Here is a 16,145-nt window from a genome sequence, read left to right on the forward strand (position 1 = left end):
GAGCCTTTTGTAGGGTGGTCATAAAAAATAGTAGGTTAAAAGGGACCCTTTGTATGTTTCTTGTAAATTAGGATAAAGAGTCTCTGCAGAGCAAGTGAGCCTGCATCTGCCAGAAGCCTCTGACTCAGTGTTTTGATTCAAACCTTTTTAGGGTGTTCATTTGTGTGGCAGCAGGAAGAACATTTTCCAGGCAAGTGAACATTGTTTATTGTGGGTAACCCTTCCCGATGCTGAAAACATGGGATTCCATGGTTACCCCTCCAGAGAAAGCTCCAATGGTGTTCAGAAACCTGGGAGAGCAGCCTTGGCTCTGGGCGCCTCGGTTAACACGCAGTGCTGGAGCCGCAGTTCTGTCTTCCGGGGTTCATTGCATTTAGCCAGTGTGGTTCCATTTGTGAAAAGACTTCCTAGCTCCTTCTGGTTAAGAATGCTTGTAAAAGGAAATGCCCTCTAACATTTCTACATCTGTCTTCCGCTTTCGGCCATTAGCTGGTCTCATACTAAAGTGAAAGAAACTAGGCTAAGAAGAGGAAGCACACTCAACTAATTTAAGTTGAACTGTAGTTGAGACATGATGGGATTAATGGGTGAGGTCAGGAGAAAGTAAATTATTTAGGGCATCTTATTGACATTAAGTCATCAACTTTGGATTGTGTGTTGGTTGTGAGTGCAGATGGCTGCACAGAACACGGATATCCTAGCACAGGGGCTTAACAGATAGATGACTATTTTTTTGAGATGAATCCTGGATGGAGGGGCTGCAGCCTTGATGTTATCAGTCTCTCAGGCTCCTTTCCTTCTGCTCTGCCATCATTGGTACGGTGGTTTATTTCTTGTGATGGCCTGGTTTCTGCTGTTTTCCTGTGGTTGGGGAAGACAGAAGGTGGACATGTCAATGGGCTGTGTCAGCAAGTCTCTCCCCTTGTATGAGCTTTACCAGTAATAATGCTGGGGAGACTTCCAAGAATATCTCATGGCCAGAGCTGGGCACCTGTCTTCCCCAACCGATCGCTGGCCAAAGGGAATGAGAAAGCCATGCCTGTCTCAGAGCAATTTGTCCTTTGCGGCTGTGGTAGGGGCGTATCTCCTCCCGTAAATACACTTGAGTTCTATTGTTAGGAAAGAAAGGGTTTGGAGAGGCAATCTATCCAATAGATGGGGCCATCTGTTAGATTTGGAATTGACTGTCTACTCAGTGATTTTTATTTTACCTAAGATTTAGTATTAATCATCAACGTAGTTCCCTTTCATTTTTTTTTTCCCAATTCTGCTAGTATACGAATCTACTAATTTGTGGTATTCTTTATATAAAAATTTAAGAACATATGCTTACTGTCTCTCATATTGTAAAATTCATTAGAAATACAATATGAGTGACAATAAGCATATAGTAGATGTATGTGTGTGTGTTTATCTTTTAAATAAAGATATTTGCCTGCAGAGCAGAGGAAATAAACACTTCGCCTTTATCCCTAGCTCCTGTCCTGAACATTCTGCTCAAGTCAGAGCTTATCAGAGGCTGTAGCCATAGCACATACCACTGCTGTGAAGAATGTGAATGGGAGAGGGAAGAGATGGTGGCGAAAGATAAAAATAATGAGCCAAACTTAAGCCTAATGATAGCTTATTTTATCTCACGCTTAATTATATAACGGAGATACTTTTTTTCTCCTTATGATCAAAATAGCCTACTATTTATCATAGTGCCATTAACGGTTTAATTACTAGTGACTGAGGACGGTGATTTGCAGAGACCTAAAATTATGGCTAATCTTTGAGAAGAAAAAAAAAAAGCAATTCAGTGCTCAGATAAGATAAATATGTTCTAATGTTGATTTCATGAATAAAGCAAATGTTTAATGTGGTCAGCATCTAATATCTGAGTCATCGCCGTGAAATACGGCATTTAAAATAACGTTACTCAATATGTTTGTGGCTGGTTACACCTCAGGTCAAATAATGCCCCTTAGGTCTGTTCAAATATGGTAAAATCTCTATGTCACGTTAAAGTGTAACATCAACATTAGTCATGTTCTTTAAGAACCAGGTAGTGTATACCGTTAAACTTCACTTTTAGGCTGTAATTAGGGAGGCCATGTAATTTAATCATCTGAACTATGACATTTTTTTCAGTCTAAGTATTTACAGTCTTGGGCAGATAAACATGACTTTATTACAGGGTGATACAACTTTCAGCAAATTACCTTCATCCTCTCAAACAGTCATAGGTTTTGCCTGCCCAGTTTTCAGACTGGATGGCAATTAGTGTGACGGTGGGATTACATTTCAGGTCCCTCTCTATAGTTCCTGACTTCTTTTTGACTTATCTGCCCATGCGGGATATTCTCGAAGAGTAATCCTGGCCTCTCCTGAGGGGAGAAAGAGTGATTCCTCTCACTAGTGAAATGGAAAGAGGAAATGAGGATTGCTCAGCTAAGCCTTTCTGGACTCTGTCCCATTTGCCTGCCTGCCACCACAAGGGGGCCTTCTGCAGTGATCTCCACAGGTGACAGGCTTTCTCGGTGGGTTCTATGCTTGGGGGAGGGGAGGAGGTTGGGGAGGCCTATGGGGTTCTCATAAATTGGATAGTCAACCTTTGATTTGAGCATAATTAATTAGTGACCAGAATCCCACTGTGGCCACAATTTATGCCCCCTCCTCTAATCCAGCATGTCTAGGTAATGATGCTAACAGTAATCTCCGTTTGTTTAATTTCGTCCTCTTCTTAATTGGTCACATCTGTCCTGATGACTCCTAACTTTAAACCCAGAGGTAGGCAACTGTGTTTCTGCTTGACCGTAGGCTTACCTGTTAGGGTCTGTGGCTTAAAGTAACAATAAATTAGGACAATTGTATGAGTGAAATGGAGAATTTTTTTTTAAGATGTGAGTTAAAGTTTGTGTGTATGGTATGACATAGCTACACAGAAAATGTGTAAATTGGAAATACCTATTTTATATACATCTGCTGTACGTATTCCCTCGAACTTGTGTATTAGTTCTCAGTATTCAAGTTATCTTGAGAAAGGCCATGCTTAGCACAGAACCAGATTTATTTATTGAGAAATTTTAGCATGGTTTGAAGAAATCAAGTGATAAAGGAGTGTGCTGAGTATGCATGCAATACTTTGTTGTTGCTAGTTGCTAAGTTGTGTCCAACTCTTTACAACTCTGTGGACTGTAGCCCGCCAGGCTTCTTTGTCCATGGGATTTCCCATGGATTGGGGAAATCTGGAGAAGGAAGTGGCTACCCACTCCAATATTCTTACCTTACCAGTGGGCCACCTGGGAAGCCTATGCAATGCTTCTTTTTAAAATAAAGAAAAAATTATTTTTAATTAATTTTTGTTGATGTATAATTGCTTAACAATGTTATGTTAGCCTCTACTGTACAGCAAAATGAATCAGCTGTATGTATACATATATCCCCTCTTTTTTGGATTTCCTTCCCATTTAGGCCACCACAGAGCACTGAGCAGAGTTCCCTGCGTTATACAGTAGGTTCTCATGAGTTAGCTATTTTATACGTGGTACCAATGTTTCTTAATTATGCTGAAGAAGCTGGACAAATAGGACCCACAGTCAATGTGGGTCCAACACGCAAGATCCTTGATGGTAACTGTACCGTTGCTTATCTAAAGAGCAGCCTTTTTCTTACCCTGCCTCATCCCCTTTGTTGTTCTGGGCTGGATATCAGTTTATTTGATTTGGCTTGTTTTGAGCGTCATTCCACATTGGAGTATTTATTTCAGAAAATAGACTTGTGCAGGTTAATTCTTCTGTTCAAAAAGGGAGCGTTAGAGTTGTTTACTTTCTCTTATGTAAAATGTTCTCTCTTTCAGATCCATTATAAAGAAGAGTATAAAAAGTCTAAAGACAAGTGTACGTTTGTGACTGACACGCCTATGCTAAACCATGTAAAACACATTGGTGCTTTTATTTCTGAGGTAAGGTATCAAAACTTTTTAAATGGCTTATATTATTTTCTATTTATGTAGAAAAGTTTGTGTATTAAAATTAGAGAATAATGTTTCTGATAATACCACTGAATGTTGACATTAATAATATCTGTATATATAATTCTATGCATTATGTCAATTAACTTATGTAAACTGGTAGCTTACTATCTATTGTTGATATGTTTTATTATAGATATCTATGTTGACTCTAACCTTTTTTTATTTACATCAAATTAAAAGGAGATATTTTTATTCAATAGAAAGTACTGGCAAAATAGTCTCAGAAGTTCCATTATTTTATTTCTTAACAGACTTATTAGATATAAATGATCCAATCTCATTTTGAAAATAAGTCAAACTGATCAGCAGATTCCATAAAATGTGGTATCTTTGGTAAGTAACTTCAGATCAATTTGAACTATTTTTGGTTAGGATCAGCTCAACAGAGATACCTGCTATTAAATCATAGAGTAAGAAATGCGCTACGTTCATTTTCCAGCTGAAAAGTCATATAATCTTTTTCTGAGCGCATGTAGAACTGCAGCTTATGTTGTCTTATAAAGCACAATGTTAACAGTGATTTCTGTGATGAGGCAATGCCCGTGTCTGCGAATAGATCATTTTGAAGAGATAAACTCGAAAAGAAGATGATTAGCTAGTGTTGTAGATGACTGACCTCTAGTGTTTCGTAAGTTATTGGAAAAAGAGCAACATGGTATTCTTGGGATTATTTCTGCCAACATGAAAGCATTTTGAAGAAAACTGGTAAATTTTAAGTATGAAAATCTGAAGAGTTATGGGAACACAAGGCTTACACAAGCTATATGCTCAATGAATCAACACTCAAATCTGGCTCCAAGTAGGAGTGACATCAGGGACTTGTGGATAGAGTGGGGAAAGCCACAGTTTTGTTTACTTGTGTAAGCTATTAAATATTATTTCTCCTTCACAGAGAAATGCTTGGTGTTCTTAATTATTAATTGAGGCTTTTTCCTGAAGGAGTTAACTACAGAGGAAAAAAAAAAAGGAAGAGGGCAATCTGTTACATTCCTTTGAACCTAATCTTCCCAAGAGGAAATAGTGAATGAGTGTCTCTCTTTATGAGTAATGACTGAGATCATTTAGAGGCAGTGGGAGGTATGTGGGAAAGTGCAAAAACAGCAAAAAAAGGCTCCCCAACCTCAGCACCCCGCCATTGTGGTGGAAGAAGTTAAGAAGACTTGAATAAAGGAAGGCTGTCCTTTGTGTTCAGCTTCTAGACAAATTCTAATGACTTGTGTTTTCTGGAACAGCTGAAGTGTCTCATTCTCATATATTTTTTGACAATATGAGACAACAATTTCAAATATATGAAATTATTGATACACAAATAGAATTACTTTTAGAAATGTGCATGGGTTTAAGTAGAAAAATAGCCATTATTTAATTAAATTGATTTAATTAAAATTTTCATTTGAGGTGTAATTGACGTGGAATATTATATTAGTTTCAGGACTCCATATTTGTATGCACTGTGAAAGGACCACCACAATAAGTCTGTTGTCATATGGAGTCACACGTCTTATTTCCTTTTTTTCCCTTATGATGATTACTTTTTAAGATTTACTCTCTCGGTGACTTTCCAATATGTCATACAGTTTTATTAACTATAGCCACCATGTTAGATTTTATATCCCCATGTACTGATTTTATGACTGGAAGCTTGTACCTGTTGACCACTTTGCACCCATTTCTCCCATCCTTCAACTCCCCTCTTCCAGTTGTTATTTTCTTGCATGTTTGATTTAAAGGTTTTACCATGATAAATTGGATTTATTCATTCAAATATGACCATCGGGTTTGGTATCTGAAATTAAAGTTGACTTTACATACTTAAAAATATTTTATTGGAGGATAGTTGCTTTACAGTGTGTTATTTTCTGCCGTACAACAAAATGAATCAGCTATTTGTATACATATATCCCCTCTTTTTTGGATTTCCTTCCCATTTAGGTCACCACAGAGCCTGGAGTAGAGTTCCTGAGCTATTCATTAGGTTCTCAGTAGTTACCTAGTTTATACATAGCAGTGTATATGTGTCAATCCCAACTAATTTGTTTCCTAAGAAAGTACCTGTCTTCATTCTCTTTCAATATTCACAGTAAAGGAAAAACTGAGACATATTTATTTTTCTTTTCTTTCTTCCCCCCTAGGCAAAATACAAAGGCACCATTAAGGCGGACCTTTCCAATTCTCTTTATAAGCAGATGCCAGCCACAATTGACAGTGTCTTTGCCAGAGAAGTCACACAACTACAGAGTGAGGTATGGTTCTCCTAGATTATTATACAATTATGTAAATCAAATATATACCTAATACACATTGTTTAGCATTTTATAAAGAGTTGTTGCTCTTAGATAAACAGCAGTCACTGATAGTGACGGTCACTTGTGGTCACAGATAGAGACAAGGACCTGCCAGTGTGTTAATCACACGATACAGTCTTTCCTAGTCCCATTCACCACTACTAACAGAGCAAATACGAATCTTATCTAGACAATTTACTTAGATTACAATCTTATAGCAAATATTAAACTAGTCTTTGATTTAACTTGTGAGAGAACATACCCATAGCTTATTAAAAGTCACATAAAGAATTAATGGTTAAAGTCAGGATCCACAGATCTGTGCTCCCTCAATTAGACAAGTGGTTCCTGATTTTTTTTTTTTTCTCCTGGATGGTGTTTTCACTTAGACTATATCAGGCTCCCAAAAAAGCCTCCACCAGGTGGAAATGGCTATTTTAATGACTGCAAGTTGCAGACAGACTTAAGAACTATCATTATGTAAACTCATTTTGAATCCATGAGAGTTTAGGAGTAATTTTCCTTTTAGAGTACATTAACACAGAAGGAATCCTTAATGCATTTAATCTATTGTGTTCCTTAAAACAGAATTTCAAAATAGAATATTTCGCCTCTTTCACACTCATATTATTGCTATGTTTTCTTCATAGTATACTGTGATTTTTTTTTTTTTTTTTGGTTACTTTATTCATCCATAAGAGAGCAGGAATCTCATCTGTCTTGTTCCCTGCTCCATCTCTGTGCTTAGGAGTCTAGGGACTCCTAGAACACAGATCAGATCAGTCGCTCAGTCGTGTCTGACTCTTTGTGACCCCATGAACCACAGCACGCCAGGCCTCCCTGTCCATCACCAATTCCCGGAGTTCACACAAACTCACATCCATTGAGTCAGTGATGCCATCCAGCCATCTCGTCCTCTGTTGTCCCCTTCTCCTCTTGCCCCCAATCCCTCCCAGCATCAGAGTCTTTTCCAATGAGTCAACTCTTTGCATGAGGTGGCCAAAGTACTGGAGTTTCAGCTTTATCATCATTCCTTCCAAAGAAATCCCAAGGGATGTTCAATAAATACTTGTAAAATGGATTTTTGTTCAGTTGATTGATTTTTTTTTAAAAGAAATGTTTCCTTTTACATAGTTTATATTTTTCATGCTACATTTTTGGTTAATAATAATAAATGCATAAAAATGCTCACTATGTGTTAGGTACTGTTCTATTCATTTCACATATATTTTTATCACTTAATGCTCACAACTCCATGAGGTAGCCTCATTTTGGAGATGTGGAAACTGAAGCACAGAGAGGTTAGGTGACTTGCCCAAGGTCATACGACTGACAAACAGCAGAGCTGGCATATGAACATGGGTGAATTCGCTCGAGTCTTGGTTCTAAGCTATATCCATTACCACCTCTTTCTTACTATTTCTACCTCTCTTTTTAAAAATTATTAAACAAGTTCACTTCTTTCTCCAGAATAGATAACTTTAAAATAGTCTGAAAATAGATTACTCTTGAACAACACCAAGTATAGTTATTCTTTGCAGAATATCTTTAAGTACTTCATTATCACAGACTTAAATGTCCACTGTGTACCCAGCTTGGCAGTAAGCTAATCTCAGCTGTGCAACATGAGGCTAAAAATATATGTCAGGGCTCTGCATGGCTGACCAGGACTAATATGCCCGCCCGCCCTTTCCCACCCAGCATCTGGTGACCCAGCCACTTGCTAATCATACAGAGTTCTTTATAAAGCAAATAATTATAACATTTGATATTTGACAAGATTTTTGCGATAATAATAAGCAACAGTTATATAATAAAGAAAAGAAAAATCTTTTCTTAGTTTTATACTTACTTGGGAAGGTAACATTTTCAGACATTTACATTCTTAATTGCTTTGGAAGTGCACAGCTTTTCTCAAATTTTTATGGCATAAGCATGTCTATAGTACACAACTATGTGTACATAGAACTTAACATAAAAAGTAATCCACATTGGACATTTTGGAATCTGTTCCTATTTTTTTCCAGAATAGATTGTCGCTTAATTGGTAACAGGTATTATTCCAGAGGAGAATATGCACCCTAAGAAAGAAATATATGTGCTCTCAAGAAGCATCACTGCCCCAGGTCATAATTAGTCTTTGAACTTGTTAGAAAGGAAATACCTGGATTCTGAAGAAGGTGTCTATTTCAAAGATTTATGTAATTGTAATAACATTTCTTTAGATACGCATAAATCTATTTTATTAAAATTGGAATTCTCAGAGCTTACCTGATAATGACAGGCAAGAAAGTAGAACAATTTAATAGTATTTGTGATAATTAAAGAACTAACCTTTTACTGTGTCCAAATAGTATCAGATTTGTGGCAACCTGAATTAGAATATGAGGCAAATTCTAAAATGTAAGCATGTTCCAGTTTCTAGTGAAAAGTATCCTAAACTTTTGATATTGGGACAAATTATTATCTTCAAATCAATTTGCAAACGTTCTCAAATGCTTATATTGAGATTGAAGTGACAAGGTTAATGCTCCTTATAGAAAATGACTGATACATAGAAATCCCTTTAAAAAAAGAGAGACAGATGTGGAGATTTTAGGAGGACATATTGTTAGATAACTCTCACTAAAAATTTTACAAAGATCACAAAGAAAGGTTCTGGAAATGGATGGACTATGCCATGAAGTGGTGAGACCCTTCTCACAGGGGCTGTCTCACGCTGAGGCTAAATAATCCCTTATCATAGAAGTGATACAGGCTGCTCAGGCATCTGAACGGCAAAGATTTATGAGAGCTTATGTTTGTATCTACAGTGGCCACAAGGTCCTGTTTCCGGAGCTTCAGGGCTGCCTGTGTTATGGGATTGGCTTCCCTGATAGCTCAGTTGGAAAAGAATCTGCCTGCAATGCAGGAGACCCTGGTTCGATTCCTGGGTCAGGAAGATCCGCTGGAGAAGGGATAGGCTACCCACTCCAGTATTCTTGGGCTTCCCTTGTGGCTCAGCTGGTAAGAATCCGCCTGTAATGGGGGAGACCTGGGTTCGATCCCTGGGTTGGGAAGATCCCCTGGAGAAGGGAAAGGTGACCCACTCCAGTATTCTGGCCTGGAGAATTCCATGGACTATATAGTCCATGGGGTCGCAAAAAACTGTACATGACTGAGCCACTTTCACTTCAGTACCTGTCTAGTAGTTATGAAATATACTGCAAATCAGAAATATAATACATCTTTTACATGTAGAGATGAGATATAAACATATAAGATGAAATATATAAGATAAATGTATATATTCCTTGTGTAAACATATTTACATATAGTTTATATAAGACTACTGCAAGTATCTTCCCCTAGTTAGGTGTTTAGGGCCATAGCAACCTTAACTCACAAGGTATGAAGAACACAGTGTTAACCTGGGGAAATGCTACACAATAATGACACATCCTAAGAAATCAAATTTATTAGAAAATTGATTAGCTCAACATGCGTTTCCATTAGCTATTTTAAGGATGAAAATTAATATGATAAATTAAAGTTCAGCTGCTTCCAATTTGATGTAATCTTAATTCTAAAGTGGTGCTTAGTAGCAGCTATAAATGAAATGACTATTTTAATGCAGTGAGTAGAAAATTGCATAGCCTTTTTAAGAAAGAGTGCTCTTTAAAATTGTGCTTGATGACTCACTACTTCTATGATAACCCACAAAACGATCAGCTGCATTGGTTATGTTTATAATGTCACAAGTTCCACAGTTAAAAACACAGAATCAACCCGGCATCCAGCAGAAAGGAGACAGGCATATGCTAGTTCTTTTTACTTATAGCAGATCTCATAAAAGTTGTTCCTCGGCTTAAGAGACTTGGCCACCCATTAAACTCCTCCCGCCACCAAGTTATAGAATGTAATGGAACTGGGATGATGCACTTTCTCAGCCTGAATGGAGGTTCTTAATGGGTTTCTGTTTAACATAATTAATTGGTGAACATTTTAAAGATATGTTCATCAAAATTAGATTTCCCAATGGATAAAATCAGTGAACAGACTCTAGCAAGATGAATTATCCCTGGAATAACATGTGGTGCTATATGGGAGGTTTAATAATCATATGTAGGAACAGAGCTAAGCAGGAGTGAACAAGACTTAGGGGCATTCGTTGACAGAAATCTCAACATAGTAATCAAAAGAAAATTGGCATGATCTATGGATGTATTAACAGCATATAGCACATTAGAGATGATAACCTAGAGTAAATTGAAGAATTCTAATTGGGACCAGTCAGGCCATATCTGGTATATTTTGGACACCTTAACAAAGAGGTGGAACAGTTGGAATTTGTACTTTTGAGAGTGTGTAGAGTATATAGCAGAGAAGGCAATGGCACCCCACTCCAGTACTCTTGCCTGGAAAATCCCATGGATGGAGGAGCCTGGTAGGCTGCAGTCCATGGGGTCACTAGAGTCAGACACGACTGAGCGACTTCACTTTCACTTTTCGCTTTCATGTATTGGAGAAGGAAATGGCGACCCACTCTAGTGTTCTTGCCTGGAGAATCCCAGGGATGGGGGAGCCTGGTGGGCTGCCATCTATGGCGTCGCACAGAGTTGGACACGACTGAATCGACTTAGCAGCAGCAGCAGCAGAGTATACAGGGATTTAGTGCCTAAATCTGCACAGATAGTCTGGGAGTGGAAATCACTGAGAGCTGGGTTCCCACATTTACAGTTCTGTCCTGTGAACTAGAATCCTCCTGTATGGCCAAACAGTTGCATTGCTGGGGAGATAGATTTGAGTTTCTTTAAAGGAGGAACTTTGTGTTAGAACCTTCAAAATTTAGAAACTGTGATGCCTGGGTTGAGTTCTCTTTCACTGGAAGTTAAAAAAAAAAACCTGGGTGGGGAAGTCAGAAAAGAGATTTGAACTTGGATAGTTGTACTGAGCACTAAGCACACACATTTTGCACCAAGTAATTCCAATTCCATTTAACATCTTATCATTAAACTTTTAACATATATTTTAATTTAAAAGTAATTCATTAATTTATTCTTGTTTTATTCTCATTCATTTATTCAGTTATTTATTAATTTATTCACTCATTGAGCAATGTTTATTGCAGTTTATGTCAAGCACTATTCTGGGTTATAAGGATTTAGTGAATTAGTTGCATTCTAGTAAGAGAAGACAGAAAACAAGTAATTTTATAAAAATGAAAGCTTGTAATTTAAACTTATGAAGGAAATAAACAGGATAATATAGGAATAGACTACCTGGAAGGGCATAATTTGATTTCTTAGGGATCTTCAATTTTTAACTCTGTTTTTGAATTTGGTTATTTCTACTTCTGAAATACTTCTGATTATTCTCATGTCTTCTCTCCAACCAGGTGTGGGGCAGATTTAATGTGGTAGTGATGGGTGGCATTGCAAAGATGCTTATTTCTCTAACAGAGGACAAGGCTTGACATATATGAGACTTGCATTATATTTTCTCCCAAAGGTTAGGGCTTTTAATAAGGTTTATTTAATATTATAGTTGTGCCTCCGTAAAATTATAACAGTCAATTAAAAAATGAACAATTCACTTTTAAATATCCAAGTGTTTCCCTAGTTTTGTTATTTACTTTCCCAGGATTTAAACCTTGAACATATATTACCTTAAAACCTCTTGGTTGTAGAAAGATTTCCCAAAACTGTAGATGAGATTTAAGCTAGAGGAATACAAGTGGGGATTTTAGCGTGTGGACAAAAACTTTTGAAATAAGTTACTCAGAGTTGGAATTAGTCTAAACAGAAGCACAAAGATTAAAGTATTGTGTATATTATTGTGTTATAAAGGCTTAGGCAAATTTGACCAAATACTACGTAAAATCCTAGCAAAATACTGAAATTTAACGGGTAAGAAATTTCATACACCTCCAAATGAAACTAACAGTTATTTGGTTTTTTCTTCAGATTGCCTACAGGCAGAAGCATGATGCTGCCAAAGGAGTCTCAGATTATGCCCACATGAAGGAGCCGCCTGAGATCAAACATGCCATGGAGGTCAATAAGCACCAGAGTAATGTAAGCAAGCTATTCCTCATGATTTTCTGGAAAATTGTAGTTAACTCACATCAGGGCTAGTGGATAAGTTGTTGAAGTTTAAATGTTACAACATTCCTGTTCAAAAAGGACTTTAAATCTTTTTTTTAATCTTTATCTCTCCATGTCCATTCAGAAAGTACATGTGAATTATTCTCTCAATGGTTATTAGAACCTTGTAGAATGCCTTTAAAATGTCATGTACTTCTTGCAGACCTGGAAATCAGGTTTCCAGCAGCCTTTCCTATAGCTTCCTTGTCATGATGGCAATGCTCCCATGGTTTCCAGTCTAGAACTGCAGAAGAACTGGGATGCTAGGGAGACTAAACCCCACTACAATTTCTTTTGGAATGTGTGTGGGGGCAGATGGTCACAAGACCCAAGAGGAGCAGGAAGACAATAGATGCCTGATGGCCAGCTTAGAAGCAGAAGCCCAGAGAGACGAAACAAGCCTGTAGCAAACATATTTCTTCTTTGGCTATAAAGTAGCTAGTACATCAACGCTTTCATGTGTTTACTTAGCTAGCACTACTGTCTTGGGGGCCTAGAAGAATATTTTTTCCTGAAATTGCAGTGGAAGCTTATTTGTCTCCTTATCATGAATTCTTTGCTTTCTAGAAGGAATGTAGGCAGTGTTTGTCAGGTTCTTTATGGGTTAGAATCAGTTAAGATAAAATGTTTGCCTTTGTTGGGTCAGGAAGCTCCCTTTTCTTTGCAAAGTACCTGAAGCATCTTTGTCATTTCACACAGGCTCAGCCCCATCACTTAGTTCTTTACTGAATTGTGCCTCCAGAGCCCCAGCTGTGCAGCATCTCTTTGTAGGATGGCAACAGTCATCTGATATTAAATTGCAGTAGGTCAATGCTTAAGTAAGAACTGAGTGAGGTTTTACATTTTAATTCAAATGTATAAACATATGCCAATACCAAAAGTGCTTTTCTAAGATGGTTTCAGATTGATAAGAGATGAAGAAGCTACATGTCTGTAATTACCAGCAAGGCCATTTTATCAGGAGGCTTTATAAGAACTTCTGCTTACACAACGACTATCACAGCCATAATAACAACCACTTAGTGAGCACGGCCGTGCACGAGGAGCTGTGCCAAGACTTTGATCATTTCCCGTTCTCACAGAATCCATGTACGGATTCCCATTTTGTAGATGAAGAAAATGAGACTGAAGAATCAAACTCCCCAGTCCACTCTTTCTGTTATAATCTGCTGCCTCCCTCTTAAAGGTCACTCTCTGGTTATTGTGTCAAGATTTTAAATGAAATTTTTAAAATATAGGTCAAAATAGGTTATCATTAGATTTCTCAATGGATCCAGTGCTCTTGTGGGAGAGAAAAGCTGAGACCATGAACCTCCACTGTTTTGAGCTGAAGAAACTTTGAATTTCTGTAAATGGTGTGGTTTAGAGGGTGGTCATGGTGGTCTGGGGAGGTGGCTGCCATTTTATAGACCCTCAGGAGACACTATCTAACTCTATAATTCAATGAAATTCAAATACAGACGTTCCTTATCATGGAGCTGAGGTTATTATTGTAACTCTGCCTTTTCTTTTAAAAGGTCTTTGATTGAGGGATTGAGGGAATAGAGTAGCAAGCCCCTTTCTCCTCCATTCAGCACTGTGTACTTACGGGAGAAGGATGTGTTTACCTACATTCCTCTGCCTGCTCGGCTCAACCTTTACATGCAAAGTTTGTACATATAATAGGATTTAGAAAGTGTTTAAGACTGTTTACTCAGATTTAAAGTGAGAATGATATTTGTATTCTACCTGTGAAGTAGTTGATATTCCCCTAGAGTCAAGTCACTTAGAATAATACATTTGTTGTCCTTACGATATGAAATTTAATTGTGGGTCTTGAAAAACACAGGAAGGCAAGAATGTCTCTTGGTTCAGTAGGTGAGGCCACAGCATCTCCATGAAATACAAAACTGTGTCTCCCATAAGGCTTCAGTAAAATGAAATTCATTTGTAGAGAGTTTAACTAACAGAATTACCTTTTCATAATGTGAAAGTCTCTTTGCACTATATTAATGACTTACTAATTTAAAACAAAATGTGTTGTCACATGTGTATCTGATTTTCCTAGAAACAATACATGTCAGCATCTTGGCTTTTCTTTTTATGTTTCCACCCAAATCAAGTCAACTTTCTGATGTCTGTTAGAGAACCAAGAAACTGGGACAATTACAGTTCAAAGCTTTTAATTCCTACCTCCATTCTGGTCAGACTTTTTATTAGAACATTGATCAATGGGCCAGATGGAATCATTTTTCTTTCAGAAGCTGACTGTCCTTTATACCTTTGGAGATGTGAATAAGGAGGCTGGGAAGAGATTCTTTGTGACTAGCCGACTAAATTTCCACCTCTGAATAACTGAGAGTTCCAAGATGAAGAGTATTCTGGGGGCAGTGGTCTTTTCTTTCACCCCCAAGTTCAATGATCATGAAACAGGAAAGAATAATTTCTCATAATATCCTCCACTGTCACATAGGTCAGAAAAGGAGTTGGGAGTCGGGCCAGGGATAAAAGGCTTCTTTTGCCACATGTTGCCTGGATAAACTTGGACAAGTTACACGTATCTCCAAATCTGGGGGTTTTTTTTCATATGTAAATTGGGGTAATGAAATCTACCTCAGAGAGCTCTTTCAAGTGATAAATTAGATATGATATGTAAAGAGCTCTGTTGAAGAGCCAGTTCAGAAAATACTAGTTCTGTTTGGTCCTCCTTCAGTTTTAAAGAGTGATTTAAGAGTTTAGGGTGATATCATTGTTAATTCAAAACAATGAAATGAGGTTAGATTTCTAAGAAGGTCAAATCAATATGAAATTTATGTTAAGAAGCATTTAGGTCAGAAGGGCATATTCACAAGGTTCCTGAACCCATTTAACCACCTATCTTGTTGGTACTGTTATCAAAAAATGATTAAAACACCTCATCTGACTTATTTTTTTTTTGTATCTTCAGGGATGTACCCCTGCCAAATTTTTCTAATGTAATTAAAGAAACTGGAGATATCCTATCCTGTTACTTTCCCCTTAAGATGGGTTTGAAATGAAAACCTCGGTAACGTTATTAGTTTTCATCAATCTTATCAGAGGCATGAAGAGCAGTACTTCTAAAGTTAAGTTAAACAAATTCTAGCTGCCATTTTAAGTTTTATAAATAATGTGATCTGCGTAGATTTGTGATGAAATTAGAGTGGTAAGTTTTCCCAAAATACCATATTGGTAATCAATTCAATGTGTATTAGAAAGAGGTTTTCATCAGGGGAAACCAAGACATAATGCTCTTTCCAAGAATGATATATGTACTTTCTTAACATTAATAAAAACTTATCAGTAGACAAAATTTCTATTCCATCAGAAAGAAAAAAATCTTAAGGATAAGTAAATCACTAAAAAAAATTGGAAAAATATTTATTATCCTGTAATTCCCTGATGTGACTTACAGAAACAGTGCTTTTAGAATTTAGTATTAAAATAGGTATATTAGGTTTTGTTCATTTCTAAGTACAAAAAAGATCTTCACGACCCAGATAATCATGATGGTGTGATCACTCATCTAGAGCCAGACATCCTGGAATGTGAAGTCAAGGGGGCCTTAGGAAGCATCACTATGAACAAAGCTAGTGGAGGTGATGGAATTCCAGTTGAGCTATTTCAAATCCTAAAAGATGATGCTGTGAAAGTGCTGCACTTGATACGCCAGCAAATTTGGAAAACTCAGCAGTGGCCACAGGACTGGAAAAGGTCAGT

At 37.3% G+C, this 16,145-nt stretch overlaps 1 protein-coding gene across 13 annotated transcripts in view; it reads left to right on the top strand.

Annotated features, from left to right (window-relative positions):
• NEBL (nebulette) overlaps positions 1-16,145 on the top strand; it is a 376,575-nt gene that overhangs the window by 264,665 nt on the left and 95,765 nt on the right. For 11 of the 13 annotated variants that reach the window (XM_044928163.2, XM_025264433.3, XM_044928167.2 and 8 more), the window contains 3 exons: positions 3,842-3,946; positions 6,151-6,261; positions 12,249-12,359. The exons of the other annotated variants lie outside the window; for them this stretch is intronic. In XM_044928163.2, coding sequence (XP_044784098.2) covers positions 3,842-3,946; positions 6,151-6,261; positions 12,249-12,359 — 327 coding nt within the window. The remainder of the gene's footprint in view (positions 1-3,841; positions 3,947-6,150; positions 6,262-12,248; positions 12,360-16,145) is intronic. 13 annotated transcript variants of the gene reach the window in all.

The sequence above is a fragment of the Bubalus bubalis genome, chromosome 14 (assembly GCF_019923935.1).
Source record: "Bubalus bubalis isolate 160015118507 breed Murrah chromosome 14, NDDB_SH_1, whole genome shotgun sequence".
Lineage (NCBI taxonomy): Eukaryota > Metazoa > Chordata > Mammalia > Artiodactyla > Bovidae > Bubalus > Bubalus bubalis.